The following is a 14,454-nucleotide window of genomic DNA, read 5'->3' as shown; positions in this document are numbered from 1 at the left end:
TGTTTTGTTTTGTTTTGTTTTGTTTTGTTTTGTTTTGTTTTGTTTTGTTTTTTTGAGACAGTGTCTTGCTCTGTCGCCAGGCTGGAGTGCAGTGGCACAATCTCGGCTCACTGCAACCTCCGCCTCCTGGGTTCAAGCGATTCTTCCGCCTCAGCCTCCCTGAGTAGCTGGGACTACAGGCACGTGCCACCACACCTGGCTAATTTTTGTATTTTTTGTAGAATCGGGGTTTCATCATGGCGAGGATGGTCTCGATCTCTGGACCTCGTGATCCGCCCGCCTCGGCCTCTCAAAGCCTTCCATTTTTAAGGCTGAATAATACTCCATTTTATATCTATTTTGTTTATCCATTCATCTGTTGATAACCATTCATCTGTTTATAGAACACAAGGTAATTTCCGCCTTTTGGCTATTGCAAATAGTACTGTCATGAATCATGCGTATACAAATACCCACGGTTCACAACAGGTCTCTGAGACCCTACTTTGAATTCTGTTTGGCTATATGCCCAGAAGTAGAATTGCTAGAACATATGTTGATTCTATGTTTAATTTTTTGAGCAACTGCTATACTGTTTTCCATAGCAGCTGTACCATGTTACCTTATCACCAGCAGTGCACAAGAGTTTTAATTTCTCTACATCCTCATAGAGTTTTGTTAATTATAGTCATCCTAATGGGTATGAAGTGGTATCTCATTGCAGTTTTAATTTACATTTCCCTAATGATTAATGATGCTGAACATCTTTTTGTGTGTTTATTGGCCATTTGTATGTCGTCTTTGTAGAAATATCTATTCAAGCGTTTTTGTCACTTTGTTTTCTTGTTTCTATTGAGTGCTGAGAGTTATTTATATATTGTAGATATATGTTCCACTGTTTTGTCAGATACGTGATTTGCATATATTTTTTTCCGTTTATGTAACTTGTCTTCTCGTCCTCTTAACAGGATCTTTTGCAGAACAAAAGTTTCATTTTAAGGACGTCTATAATTTTTCAATGTTTTCCTTTTGTAAATTGTGCTTTTGATGTCAAGTATAAGAAACCTTTATGTAGCTCCAGATGCTGAATATTTTCTCCTAAGTTTTTTTCCCTAAAAGTTTTATAGTTTTATGTCTTGCATTTAAGTCCATGATTGGTTTTGCATAAATTTTTATATAAGTGTGAGGCTTAGATTGGGGTTCTTTTTTTTTTTTTTCTTATACCTATGGATGTCCAATTACTCCAGCACCATTTAGTGAAAGGCTATCAGCCGGGTGTGGTGGCTCACACCACCAAATCCCAATCTCAGCACTTTGGGAGGCCAAGGTGGGCAGATCACTTGAGGTCAGGAGTTCAAGACCAGCCTGGCCAACATGGTAAAACCCTGTCTCTGCTAAAAATACAAAAATTAGCTAAGCATGGTGGTGCACACCTGTATTTCCAGCTACTGAGAGGCTGAGGCAGGAAAATCTCTTGAACCCAGGAGGCGGAGGTTGCAGTGAGCTGAGATCGTGCCACCACACTCCAGCCTGGGTGACAAAAACAAACTCCATCTCAAATAAATAAATAAATACTATTTCTCCATTTAATTCTTTGTGAGAAATCAGCATTTTCTGTTTTGTTCTATTGATCTTGTGTCTTTTCCCCTACCCATACCACACAGTCTTACTGTATAGCTCTTAATATGTCTTAAAATCAGGTAGACTGATTCTTCCAAATTTATTTTTTCAAAATTGTTTTAGCTATTCTAAAACAATATGTAAAGCTATTCCCTTGCCTTACAAACAAATTTTAGAATGACCTTGTCTATCTCGGCAAAAAATCTTGCTGAAATTGTGTGAAACCTATACATCAACTTGGGAAGAATTGACTTCCTTACTATATTGAATCTCCCCATCCTGAACACAATATATCTCTCCATTGATTGAAATTTTGTTTTATTTTTGTCATCAGTATTGTGTAGTTTTCAGCATACAAGTCCTATACATGTTTTGTAAGACACCAGAATGTTTTGAGCAATTGTAATAGAATATTTAATTTTGGGTGTTCATGTGTTTATTGCTAGCACATAGAAAGAGATTGTTGTCTGTTGATCTGATAGCCTGCAAACTTGCTAAACTTACTTGTTGGTTCTAGTTTTTTTTGTAAATTCCTTGAGAGTCTATATGAACAACCATGTCATCTGCAAATAAGGACAGTTGGATTTCTTCCTTTCCATCATGTGCCTTTTGTTTCTTTATTCATGCCTTATTGCACTGACTAGAAGTTTCCTTACTGTGTTGAAACAGGGAGGAAGAAGAGTGCTTCATCACTGCTGGCAGGCATGGAACTCCACACTCCTCTTGTGGCCTCCACTAATATCACTGGGCTGGGCGTGACCTCGCTTGTCACCAGAGATGAAAGTTTCAGATCCTTACCTGGCCTTCTCACGCATCATCTCAGTAGAATGTTGGAGTACCTTGTTACAGCCTTGGGAGGGTAGAAATCTAGGAGTCCCACTTGGGCTTTGCTAATGGAGATAAAACCATAGCTTATTCTACAGTATTTGGCTGGAGTAGAACTGTCCAAAAGTTTTCTATCTTACTAGGTCAGACAGAATGTTTTCCTGGTCCTTTGGTTAGAGAAGGCTTTTGTTGGATCTGGTTTTGTCTCATCCATTGTTGTTTCCAGGTAGCCAGCTTCTTCAAGTCTAAGATATTTGAGACAAGAATAAAACCCAGAGAACTCAACACCCTGTCATTCCTCAGGTCCTCAGCCTATCTGGCCATCTTTTCTTCACCTTTCAAAATTTTCTTGTGTTTGTTTTATATATAATATCCAGGGTTTTTTTAGTAATTCTTAGCAAGAAGAATAGGGAAAGGTATATCTACTCCATCTCCCCATAGGTAGAACTTTTTCTGATATTTAACAATGAATTAAAAATATGATTGTGGTATTTCTAAATGCATAATTAAAGTTTTATATGCTCACAGGTTGGCTTTTAGGACACTAGTAAGAAAATACAGTTGTGATCTGTGTTACACACCAATGATAGTTGCTGCTGATTTTGTCAAATCTATAAAGGCCAGAGACAGTGAATTTACCACAAACCAAGGTATGTGAAACCCATAGTGTACTGACTTTGTAAAGCTTTTTAAATTTATTACAAACTCAACTCTCTTGTCTAATCAGAGACAACACAATTTAGAGATTTTATATTAAAAATTTCAGTTCTTTAGTGTTTTTAATAAGTATTTTTTAATGTTATTACTGAATGCCTTGTAAACTATCAGTGTATATATCAAAGCGTAAGGTCACTTTGAAACCCTCTCTTCTCACTAGCGCTATTACAATGGATTCCTGTCACACTGCCTCTAATCTTGTACCATTCAAAACTATCTTCCAAAGTGACCTACTGAAAATGTAAAGTTTTCTCTTGTTCTCAAAGTGTGATCCCCAGACCAGCAGCATCAGTATTATCTGGAAACTTGTTAGAAATGGAGATTTACAGGTGTACTAAATCAGAAATTCTGGATATGTGGTCCAGCAATCTGTGTTTTGAAAACCCCTCCAGGTAATTCTGAGCTTGTTAAAGGTTGAGAACTACTGGCTTCAAGACTAAAATTTCAGCACCTGAGGATAATATATAGTTTTTCATAATCCGACCTCTGAATACATCTTCTGCAGCCTTATCTTCCTTCAGTTTCTCCCCACAACCCACTGACTTTATCCTGAAAAATTCTTAAATTATTTTAAGTCCTTGAACATCCCCTGTCTTCTCATGCCAGACCTCTCTCTCTGTGGCAAACTATAGTTTATGTTTTTTAATGCAGCTCAATGTTTGAAGCCTTGAATCTTTTTTTTTTTTTTTTAAACCATCCTCTACTCACGTCCTCCCTCCTAAGCACAGGCTCTTATGATGCACTTAATCCTCCTGCATTGTGATTTCCGCTCTACGTGCCTGTTTCTCCCACTAGATTCTGGCCTCCTTGAGGGCTGTAGCTATAGAAATAGCTTGATTTGTATCCTCAGAATCTAGTACTGTGTTGGAAATATATTCAACCAATAAATGGTTGTTAAATTGAAATTCTGTAACTCTCTTGAGTTACAAAAGGAAAAGCACCTTACATCTCCATAAAGAATAAATCAAAATCTCCTAAACCATCATAATCCTGTAAAGCAGTGGATTGATATAGAAATCTTGAATCAGTGCAACTAGGATGATGCCGAGAAATCTGCATTTTTATAAACACCCAGTGAATCTCATGCAAGTACTCCTGAAAAGAAATGTTGAAATATATCTAACAGAGTTTGTAATACTGACCCAAGGATAAGAAAAATATATTCTTTAAAACCTAGGAAGCTTTAATACATTTGGCTATATTAAAATTGAAACCTTTAGGCCAGATGCAGTGGCTCACACCTATAATCCCAGTGCTTTGGGAGGCCGAGGCAGGTGGATCACCTGAGGTTAGGAGTTTAAGACTAGCCTGGGCAACATGGCAAAACCCTGTCTGTGTTAAAAATACAAAAATTTTGTGTGTGGTGGCAGGCACCTATAATCCTAGCTACTTGGAAGGCTGAGGCAGGAGAATCACTTGAACCTGGAACGCAGAGGTTGCAGTGAGCTGAGACTGTGCCACTGCACTCCAATCTGGGCAACAGAGTGAGACCGTCTCAAAAAAAAAAAAAAAAAAAACTTAAACCTTTATATGTAAAAGCACAAATATACTGAAAGACAAAAAACTGGCAAGAATATTTGTAACACATGATACATAGCAATACTAATTTCTTTGTTTTATAACAAAAGGAGGAACTAATGGAAAAATTTTATATAGAAAAAATTCAAAGAATATGAAGAGAGCTCACAAATTAAAATATACAAATGTTGGATATACACTGTAGGATAAGTTGTGAGGAAACAAGAACTGTTATCCATATTGGTATATGTCTATATTGGTAAACCCTGGAAGATAATTCTGTGAAATCTATCACAATGTTATATGTTAAATGCCTATTAACAATTCTACTCCTATGAATTTACTCAGAGAATGTAAAACAGTGTAAAAATACACTATATAATCCATCTATACAGTGGAATATCCCACTATAAAGAAAAAAATAGGCCTGAGTATGTCTCCCAGATGTATCAGGGAAGAAAGGAACAGTAGGCATGGTGGTATATATAGAAAGTTCACACTTGTTTAAATTTTGGTATACAAAACTTGTTCTGGAATGTAGTAAACTAATTCTCACCTTTCAGAAGAGGATCTGTTTTGTCAAAAATGTTAGACTAGTTTTCGTTTATCAAATTTTGTACTGTTTAAATTTTTTACTGAGTGTAAATTGCTTTTAATTTAAAATATTTTAAATTGCTTAAGGTTCTTTTATTTGGACAGATGCTTCTTAGGCTAAAAATCACTACTGTTATTTTATCCTGTACGAATATTAAAGTTTGGGGTGTGTGTGTATGTTTTTTCCTGTGAATTTTAATGTTGAGCTATTCATTTTATCAGGTGATTGCCCATTGATTGTTCAGTTTGCTGCTAACGATGCAAGACTTTTATCTGATGCTGCTCGTATAGTCAGTCCTTATGCGAATGGAATAGACATTAACTGTGGTTGCCCTCAGAGGTAAAGCTCAAAGAAGTTGGAAGAATTTTCCAAAAGATTAGAAAAAAAACTATGTGAACATGGTAAAATATCTTTCTAGTTTTCCAAAAATTAAAAAGAAAATAGAGTTACAGCACCAGGGCTCAAAACAAGAAAGAAGAAAATACAGGGAAATATAATTTAGGAATATAAATTCAAAGCTCTTTTCTGATGACTGAAATCATGTATAGACCTTTGAAGGGTGTTTGTCTCCCCTCACCACTAGAATTTTTATGTGGCTGTGCCTTGAATCTCATCCGTAGTAGTTATATGAGAATCTAATGTTTTCCGCAATCCCTAAAATGTATTTTTACTGTCTTGTCAGATATACTTGCTCTGAAAACAGATTGTTTGACTTAGGAAATCACCACATTTTCTCCTAATTCCTCTTATAAAAATACCTTATTAAAATCACCTTTTCTTTCTATACTACAGTTATTTGCTTGGGTTTATGTAACTAGGTGTTGATAGGAGGTACTTAATTTGACAATAATATTTCTACTGTACTGGCACTATAGTAGATTATCTATCATTAATTCAAAATGTGTCCAAAGAATAAAAGCAAAATTGTTAAGTATAGTGTAATCCAAATCAGATTGGACATATTTGTATACTCATTAGGAGGGTTAAATAAGCTGTTTAGTGGTATTGGAATGCTGTAAGCCAAAAATAGCTTTCAACTATTGAGACTAATAAAACTTCTTGTTATGCACAATAAACATCAAATTTGGAATTTTTAAAATCTGAAATAATTGCAATTAATTACTTCAAATACTTAAACCTGTTTTGCTTGAATGACTTTTAATGGTCTCACTTGCCCTTGAAAACCATTTCTCTTAAGTACTTTTTGATCTGGGAACATGTTTTCCTACTTTCATATTGATCCACTTAGAATGTTGGGTCTATGAATTTTTTAAATCTGCTTCTATTCCAGATGACTAGAGAAATGGATGCACTTGCATTTCAGTGCTTTCAGAATTTTGTCTTCTCTTCCAGTTATTTGTAATTCACTTGTTCTTGTGTTTGCTTTATAAAGGTGGGCAATGGCAGAAGGTTATGGGGCTTGCTTAATAAACAAGCCGGAGCTTGTTCGAGACATGGTGACACAAGTAAGAAATCAAGTGGAAAACCCTGGATTTTCAGTTTCTATTAAAATAAGGTAAAGATAATATTACAATCTATTGATAAGATGATTCGTTACTTAGGAAATAAAAGATTATTCCTTTTGTCTGATGTTGTTGGGAGTGTCTATCCTAAATAAATTTGTTGCTGGTGTATAGAAATGTTGAAATAAGACATTTAGTAAAAGAATATATACTATAATTTTCATTTATAGTTCAAAAAAAACTTTGTGTTTGTACTTTTAACAAAAATTAGAGCATCTCTTTATTATAAATTTCACCAAACTTTCTACTTTTTCCATGTAGTATTTAATGAATGTTAAGAAACATTCCTGGTGCCACATGTAGAAAATAGGAAAAACATTTGCACTAAAATTTCACAATAAAAAGAAAAACCTGGAATCCATTTTTCCATGACAAGTTGAAAACATATTTCTTTTTTTGAGTCTGACTCTGCTGCCCAGGCTAAAGTGCAGTGGCATGATCTTGGCTCACTGCAACCTCTGCCTGCCAGGTTCAGGTGATTCTCGTGCCTCAGCTTCTCAAGTAGCTGGGATTACAGGTGTGCATCACCACACGTGACTGATTTTTGTATGTTTTAGTAGATAGGATGTTCCACCATGTTGGTCAGGCCAGTCTTGAACTTCTGGCCTCAAGTGATCCACCTGCCTCAGCCTCTCAAAGTGCTGGGATTACAGGAGTGAGCCACCATGCCCAGCCTGAAAACATATTTCAATATGAAATATTATGTTCTTCCCTTTGGGGATGAGAGAATGCACAGCAAATATTAAGGTTTAAATTCATCTATGACAATACTTTGATGGCGCTTTTGTTTATCAAAGCCAAAACGTAGAAGCACTAGGTCTACGATAAAACTTCTTTGTTGTCCTATGTTGTCAATAGTAAGACAGCTAAATTTGAGGTCTTGGGCAGGAACTGATCCCTAAAGAAAACCTTGCTGATAATGATGGAGTAATAATATAATATAGCAAAGCTAACTAATTTAATAGATAAAATATGAGTTTAGTCAGTTAATGTTAGCATTAAGATTTGTGTGCTGTGAACAGATTAATGTAATTTTGAAATTGTAGGATCCATGATGACCTTAAAAGAACTGTAGATCTTTGTCGAAAGGCTGAAGCAACAGGAGTTTCATGGATTACAGTCCATGGAAGAACTGTTGAAGAAAGACATCAGCCAGTGCACTATGATTCCATTAAAATAATTAAAGAAAATATGTCTATACCTGTAATTGCTAATGGAGATATCAGAAGCTTAAAGGAGGCAGAAAATGTGTGGCAGATTACTGGGACAGATGGTAAGAAATAAGTACTTGGATTCTTGTCTTTTAATTGAGGGGAAGAAATCAGAGTGGGGAAGTAATGTTAATTCAATTTTTATTCATTTTCTTTAACATTAAGCCATATTTTCCCAATGAGCTGAGTTAAGCTAAGTGATTTATTGAAATGATGTTAACTTTTCAACCTAGAAAAATACGGATTATCTTAACTGGGATAGATTAATTCAGTTACTTTTCTGACACCATCATATCTAGTGACCAGTGAAGAATTTTCCATATAGCCTACTAGTAAAATAAAGCACCTAGAAATGAGAGTAAGTGAACTCAAGAATGCTAAGAACCAAATGAACCCCAGAACTGCTACGCAGTTTCACTATTACCATAAATTATTGGCATGCCAAGCCCTATGATTGCTAGGTGGGAGAATACAGATAAACTGAACTTTAAGCAGCCCAATTTATGACAATCTAGATTTACCCTAAAGAAAAGCTAAAGACCCATTGTTTAAGGAACAAATCTTTAAAAAATAAAGATTTCTATAAGTAAGTACATTTAAGCTTTTCTGGTTTACAAAAGGTACCAAATTTAATTCTTTTGTAATTGAATTAAACATACTAGTGTAATAAAGTTATTTTAAAACCTTGTAATAATACTTTTTAAATAATATTCTGTTTGCTTCATTGAGTTTGAACTAATAACCATGGGTTCTTAATGTATGGACAAATATGGTGTGTTTTAATTTGTAGGTGTGATGGTTGCAAGAGGACTTTTAGCAAACCCGGCCATGTTTGCTGGATATGAGGAAACCCCACTGAAATGCATCTGGGACTGGGTTGACATTGCTCTTGAACTCGGGACTCCTTACATGTGTTTCCACCAACATTTAATGTACATGATGGAAAAGATAACTTCAAGGCAGGAAAAAAGAGTATTTAATGCTCTGTCAAGCACATCAGCAATCATAGATTACCTTACAGACCATTATGGCATTTGACTAGACTTCCCAAATAATTTAAATATATACTTTTAGACCTATAGTGAAACAACAGAACATTATATTTTGCACCTTAAACAAGTAGCTCTCAAATGTTAGTATAAAAACAATCCCTGGGAGCATTTTGTAAAAGTCAGTCCTGCACCCCACCCCTCCCTCATAGATTCTGATTTGGTAGATCTGGAGTAAACCCAGAATTTACAATTTAAAGAAAACTCCCAGTGGTTCAAACATCCTGATCATCCTAGGCAAACACTGACAAATACTGTTCTGAATCCTGTTATGGAGATATTTGGGGGATGGGTAGAGTTGGAATTTTCTCCTAAAGGAGTCATGTTTTCTCATGTTAACATTTTTAAATAAAATTTATTTTAATACTAAGTATGGCTCATAGTATCTGTAAGTTAACAAGAAGTATGCAGGTGCAAAAAGGTGGTGCACCTGCAAAAAAGTATGCAGGTCCAAATATCAACATCCATCCAAAATGAAAAAGAACAAAAAATTCTGAGTAGAATTGCACTCAGAACTTACTAAAAATTCCAATTGGTTAACGACATTACATTTGGTACATTTCAAAACTTCTAGATCCTCCGAAGAGTGAAAGCTTGATAAATATAACTGCTACCTAAAAAGATAAAATTAACTGCAATCCACCATATATTAAGTATAAGAAATTTGGTAGCCAACCTGGAGATGATTATATACTTGAAATATTTCCTAGAGAATAGTAACTAGGTTTTGTTTTTAATTTTAAAACCTAATTTTCACATTCTGTGTTTGATGTTATTTTATGCCTCCCAGCAATTGACTTTAAAGTCATGGTTTGGGAGTGTTATTAACAGATTTTGTTATCAGTGGGCATGCACTGCAAGAATTAAGTATCTCAGACTGAAAACAGTTCATAAAGTATTATTCTATATTGCCACTGTTATAAGGAAATAATTATGTAAAACTTTAATTCACGTTTGGGAATATTGAATGAATCCATTTTAACATAAGCACTGTGGTGCCATCTTTTTTCCTTGGTACTCTTTTCACTTTTCAGTTAATGCATTTTTTTAAAGATAACTGGCTTTTTCATTTTCTATGAATACTGTACAAAATTGGTATGGTCAGAACTCTGAATTGAATTATCCTACTGGTGTGAGCACAGCATCATCCCTAGAGTAATGTGCTCCGTGTTTGGAAGGAACCAGTGTGGATGGGCAAGAAGTTCTAACATTTGATTAAAAGGAACTTCCTGGCACGGTGCCTCACACCTGTAATACCAATACTTTGGTAGGCTAAGGCGGGCAGATCACTGGAGTCCAGGAGTTCAAGACCAGTCTGGGCAACATGGTGAAACCCCATCTCTAGTAAAAAATACAACAATTATCCAGGCGTCATGGCAGGTCCCTGTAATCCCAGCCATTCAGGAGGCTGGGGCGAGAGAATTGCTTGAACCCGGGAGGCAGAGGCTGCAGTGAGCCAAGATTGCGCCACCAGAATCCAGCCTTGGCGAAAGAGGGAGACTCCAACTCAAAAAAAAACAAAAACAAAAAAGTACCTTCCTTTTGGTTAATTTATGTGCAAAGTCTTTTTTCTACTTTTTTGTTACATGTGATCAAGAATATTTGTGATAATTAGGAAAAAGCACCAACTTAAATGTGTTTTTGAATGCATTATATTCTATAATAATCTATTTTCAGCCTTTGTTTACTATGTCCCAGATAATTGTCACCAGGATAGTACTTATATTTACATTCCTGATACATTGTCAATATTGAAAAAAACTCAACAATTTAAATGTATATGCACAATGTGAAAAGCTGAAAAATAGTAATTGAAAGAATATCAGCATAACCAACTTTCCTGCGAGTCCGCAAACACCACCCTGAAGTTTACTGCCTCTTCCTAGCCCACGGATGGGAACAGAACACCTATGGAGTATGTTGTGATACTACAGTTGCTCCTACCTTCTCCAGAACAAAATGCTGCACGACACCTCATCCTGGCCCTTTATTAAATATTCCTTAATTCTGGACACAAACAGTTCCCACCACCGAGAGAGGATGTGACAGGAAATGAGTGCTTCTTAAAGCGCGTTTGCTGAATTTGCACCGGCCAGTCCAGCCCCGTTGCCCGGCGCGGCTCCTTAGACCTGGACCCCGCGAGGCGCCCTCCCACGCCGGCCGCACTTAGCAGCGGAAAGCCTGCCCTCTTGAAGAAGCTGCGCTAGGACCCCCAAGCATCAGGTCAAAAGTCTGACTCCTTCTTTGACTGCCGCCAGTTAGAAAACAATTGCCAATAAACGTGGGCGAGCCGCCTGTGACCTCAGCCGGGACAGGCCCCGGGCGGGAGCGCGGGCGGGAGGCGGGGTGGGGCCCTGTCTACCGTCCCGCGCCCGGCCGCTGCGTCTGACGTCCGCAGCGTCCGCGGCCGCGGAGGAGCGCGGGGAGCGAGGCGGGCCGCCGGCGGGTAAGGCCGGCCGCGACCCGGGGACCCGTGGGGCGCTAGGCCGCGGAGGAAGAGCGCCGCTGCCTGGTCTGGAGAACCTAGCGGAACTGGCCTGGTCCGGCCCTGGCCGCGGCGCCTTCGGGAGCGGGAGGGCCGCGAAGCAGGGCGTTGGTGGAGGGAGGCGTTGGGCTTCTGTTGCCGGGAAGCTGGCGGAAGAGGCAGCGGCCAGCGGGTCGCCTCGCCACTTCCACAGGACTCCCGGGGAGGTGACGCCACAGGCCTCCCGGGCCACCCTTTCCCCGTTCCCGGCCGGGGTCCGTGCCGGCCTCCCCAGGTGGGGGAAGGTCGGACACAGCCCACCACCTCAACAAAAACGCTGCGCCTCGGGGCCTCGAACCCGGTTTTGTTTGAACGGAAGCAAGATTAAAATAAGTGTTTCCCCATTTAGGTGTGAAGAAAAAAAATGACACTCCAATGGGCGGCAGTGGCAACCTTTCTTTATGCCGAAATAGGACTCATTTTAATCTTCTGCCTACCTTTTATTCCTCCTCAGAGGTAGGAAACCTTCAAATCCTTGACAGTTATAATATTGGATCACTCCTTTAGACTGTGTAATGTAAAATGGAAAAGTTTTCTGAAGATTACAAAGTTTCGAATGCCTTTGAAAATAAACTCACCTAACAAATTAGGTAGCATATAATGACAATATTAAAATAACATTTTATATAAAACTCTGTTATGTGTACAAGTGAAGTAACTTTTTCTTCCCTTCTAAAAGGAAAAGGGCCTGTACTTTTGATTCTGTTGATTACAGATATAATACAGCAGCGATTATTTAACACCTGTCCTGCCTTGTCTCGGGTTTCACTTTTCTTTTGTTGCGCTGTGAAGCCATGAACTAAATAAATATAAATGGATAAATCATGTTTACAGTATTGTATGGGTGTAAAAATGTTTAATTGAGGCACTGGAACAGCAATTTAGAAAACCAAAGCCAATAAATTATTCTTAGTTTTGGCCTATGTAACCAAGAAATAGTTTCATTACTGTTTAATGACAATTTTATTACTTTTTATTTCTCATAACATTAATGAATGTATATTAAAAGTGTTGAATGTGTAAAGTATCAAGCCATGTATTAGCATTGGTTCTTTAGTGAAAGAACTTCTAAGGTTTTTAAGAACCAAGTATAGTATTTCTAGCCAAGCACTGGCTCATTTTACCCATGTAATAATCCACTTTTTAGTCATTTGGTTTTAGACCCAGAAATTTGATAGTATGAATGGGGAAATACACATGTAATAAAAATGTTGCAAGACATTTTGCCAGTTCATACTCCTGGCTTAAAAGAAAATCTTTCATAGATGAGATTCTAGAGATAACCCACTAAAGTATAGTAAAATCCCAGGACTGGGAGAAACTTCTTAAAGTTTTACCTTAGCTCAGGGTCCAGATAGTCTTTCACAACTCCTAACTTGCTCCTTACCTGCCTGGATTTCTGCTCTCTTCTGTCCTTGTCTATCAGCTAAGTTAAGCTCAGTACGTTTTTTTCTTACTGAAGAAAAAAGTTGAATCATACTGTAGGGGCTATGATATTTGATCTATACCACCCGTGTTCTGTAGATCATGTACTGAGACCCAGGAGGGCAAGTAGCCAAGGTTACCCAGCTGGTAAGTGACAGATTCTGGACAAAAATCTGGCTCTTAGTCTAGTATTCTTTCTACTCCATCATGCTGCCTCTCATCCTGTAGGTTTTGTTTCAAACTCAATAAAACCCTGTTTTGCCTTTTGGTAATATTTGCAATGATAGAATCCTATATATTCAAGAGAAAGAAAGATCTTGTTTATAAACATCTAATTTATAGATAAGGCTTAAGGGTTTGCAAAGAAGAAAAAATTGTTAGTTGATCTTTTCTCCATCAAAGTGGTCTATAAGTTATGGATCAATATTTTTCTTCCTGCCATATAAAAATTTTACCTATCCTGATAAAGTAGCTATTAGATAGATGTGCGTATATATGCACGATATGTAAATATACTCTCATGTACAAATATAAAGAAAATACGGTATGTATGCACACAGATCATTTACAATATGTCCTTACTATGTGTCTATCGATATCTTTTTATCTTTTATGTGTGTGTCACCATAATCTTTAAAGAAAATATTTCATCATTTAGTCTCTGTTCTTCTCTTACATAACCCAATGGTTGAAAGCACATGCTCAGAAATCAGGTCACCTATAACTGTATGTTACTAACCCTGGGCATGCTCTTGATCTTCTCTGATCTGTTTCCCAATCTGTAAAATGGAGGTAGTACTAGTGTCTACTTCATATGGTAGTTGTTGTAATTAAATGAGAGAAAACATGCAAAAGTACTTAGAACCATAATATAGTGAGAACACAATATATATTAGCTATGATAAGGTGCTCCCTATGGAGCACTTTAAGTTGTTCCCAACGGGAGGTCTCTTATGTGCCCTTTTACACTACACTAAACCTTGAAGAAATAAGTAAATGTACATTTGGACGTAGATGAAGATATTACCACTTATGTTCTCTTAATAATATAAAAGTTTTATATTGTATAATTTATATGTTGTCTATATAAAAAGCTTGGAATTGGAAGCAGACACAAAAGGAACCAGTACATCTGTATGAATCTCCCACTCCTCACCAATGTCAAGTAGTTAAAGTTGTTTTCAAAGTTTATTAGTTAATAATTTGTCCTAATCTTAAAGTGAAACTTTTTTTTCAAGCTGTAGCTCATGAAGTGTATTTAAGTGCTTATTACATTTTTTTTGTCTCCTTTTACTAAAATTTTACTCATTTAAATTGCCCTTGTACAAAGTCTGTTACCTTTCCTTTTGTGTGATGGATTGTTACTCTGCCATTACAACCCATACTTTCTTACCACTGTCTTTGCTTGTACTGTTCAATCTATCTAGGCTGTTTATTTCCCCATCTCATATCCTCTATGTTTACATCT

The 14,454-nt window shown here is 37.1% G+C and overlaps 2 protein-coding genes across 5 annotated transcripts in view; both read left to right on the top strand.

Moving 5' to 3' along the window:
• The window catches only part of DUS4L (dihydrouridine synthase 4 like), a 13,334-nt gene extending 3,926 nt beyond the window's left edge, over positions 1–9,408 (top strand). For both annotated transcript variants that reach the window (XM_032275710.1, XM_032275709.1), the window contains exons 3-7: positions 2,953–3,074; positions 5,476–5,593; positions 6,648–6,770; positions 7,824–8,050; positions 8,779–9,408. In XM_032275710.1, the coding sequence (XP_032131601.1) occupies positions 2,953–3,074; positions 5,476–5,593; positions 6,648–6,770; positions 7,824–8,050; positions 8,779–9,026 (838 nt within the window). In that variant the 3' untranslated portion in view covers positions 9,027–9,408. The remainder of the gene's footprint in view (positions 1–2,952; positions 3,075–5,475; positions 5,594–6,647; positions 6,771–7,823; positions 8,051–8,778) is intronic.
• Positions 9,409–11,150: 1,742 nt separating this feature from the next.
• Positions 11,151–14,454, top strand: part of LOC116549981 (B-cell receptor-associated protein 29) — a 50,367-nt gene continuing 47,063 nt past the window's right edge. The window contains exons 1-2 of one of the 3 annotated variants that reach the window (XM_032275712.1): positions 11,151–11,260; positions 11,911–12,017. In XM_032275712.1, coding sequence (XP_032131603.1) covers positions 11,926–12,017 — 92 coding nt within the window. In that variant the 5' untranslated portion in view covers positions 11,151–11,260; positions 11,911–11,925. Of the gene's footprint in view, positions 11,484–11,558; positions 11,578–11,910; positions 12,018–14,454 lie in introns of those variants that run through there. The other 2 variants (XM_032275711.1, XM_032275713.1) reach the window with 2 other exon arrangements.

This window comes from Sapajus apella, unplaced genomic scaffold (genome assembly GCF_009761245.1).
Source record: "Sapajus apella isolate SASKATOON/1434 unplaced genomic scaffold, GSC_monkey_1.0 scaffold7, whole genome shotgun sequence".
NCBI classification, from domain to species: domain Eukaryota; kingdom Metazoa; phylum Chordata; class Mammalia; order Primates; family Cebidae; genus Sapajus; species Sapajus apella.
The sequence above is the reverse complement of the archived record's forward strand: the minus strand, read 5'-3'. Positions and strand labels throughout refer to the sequence as shown.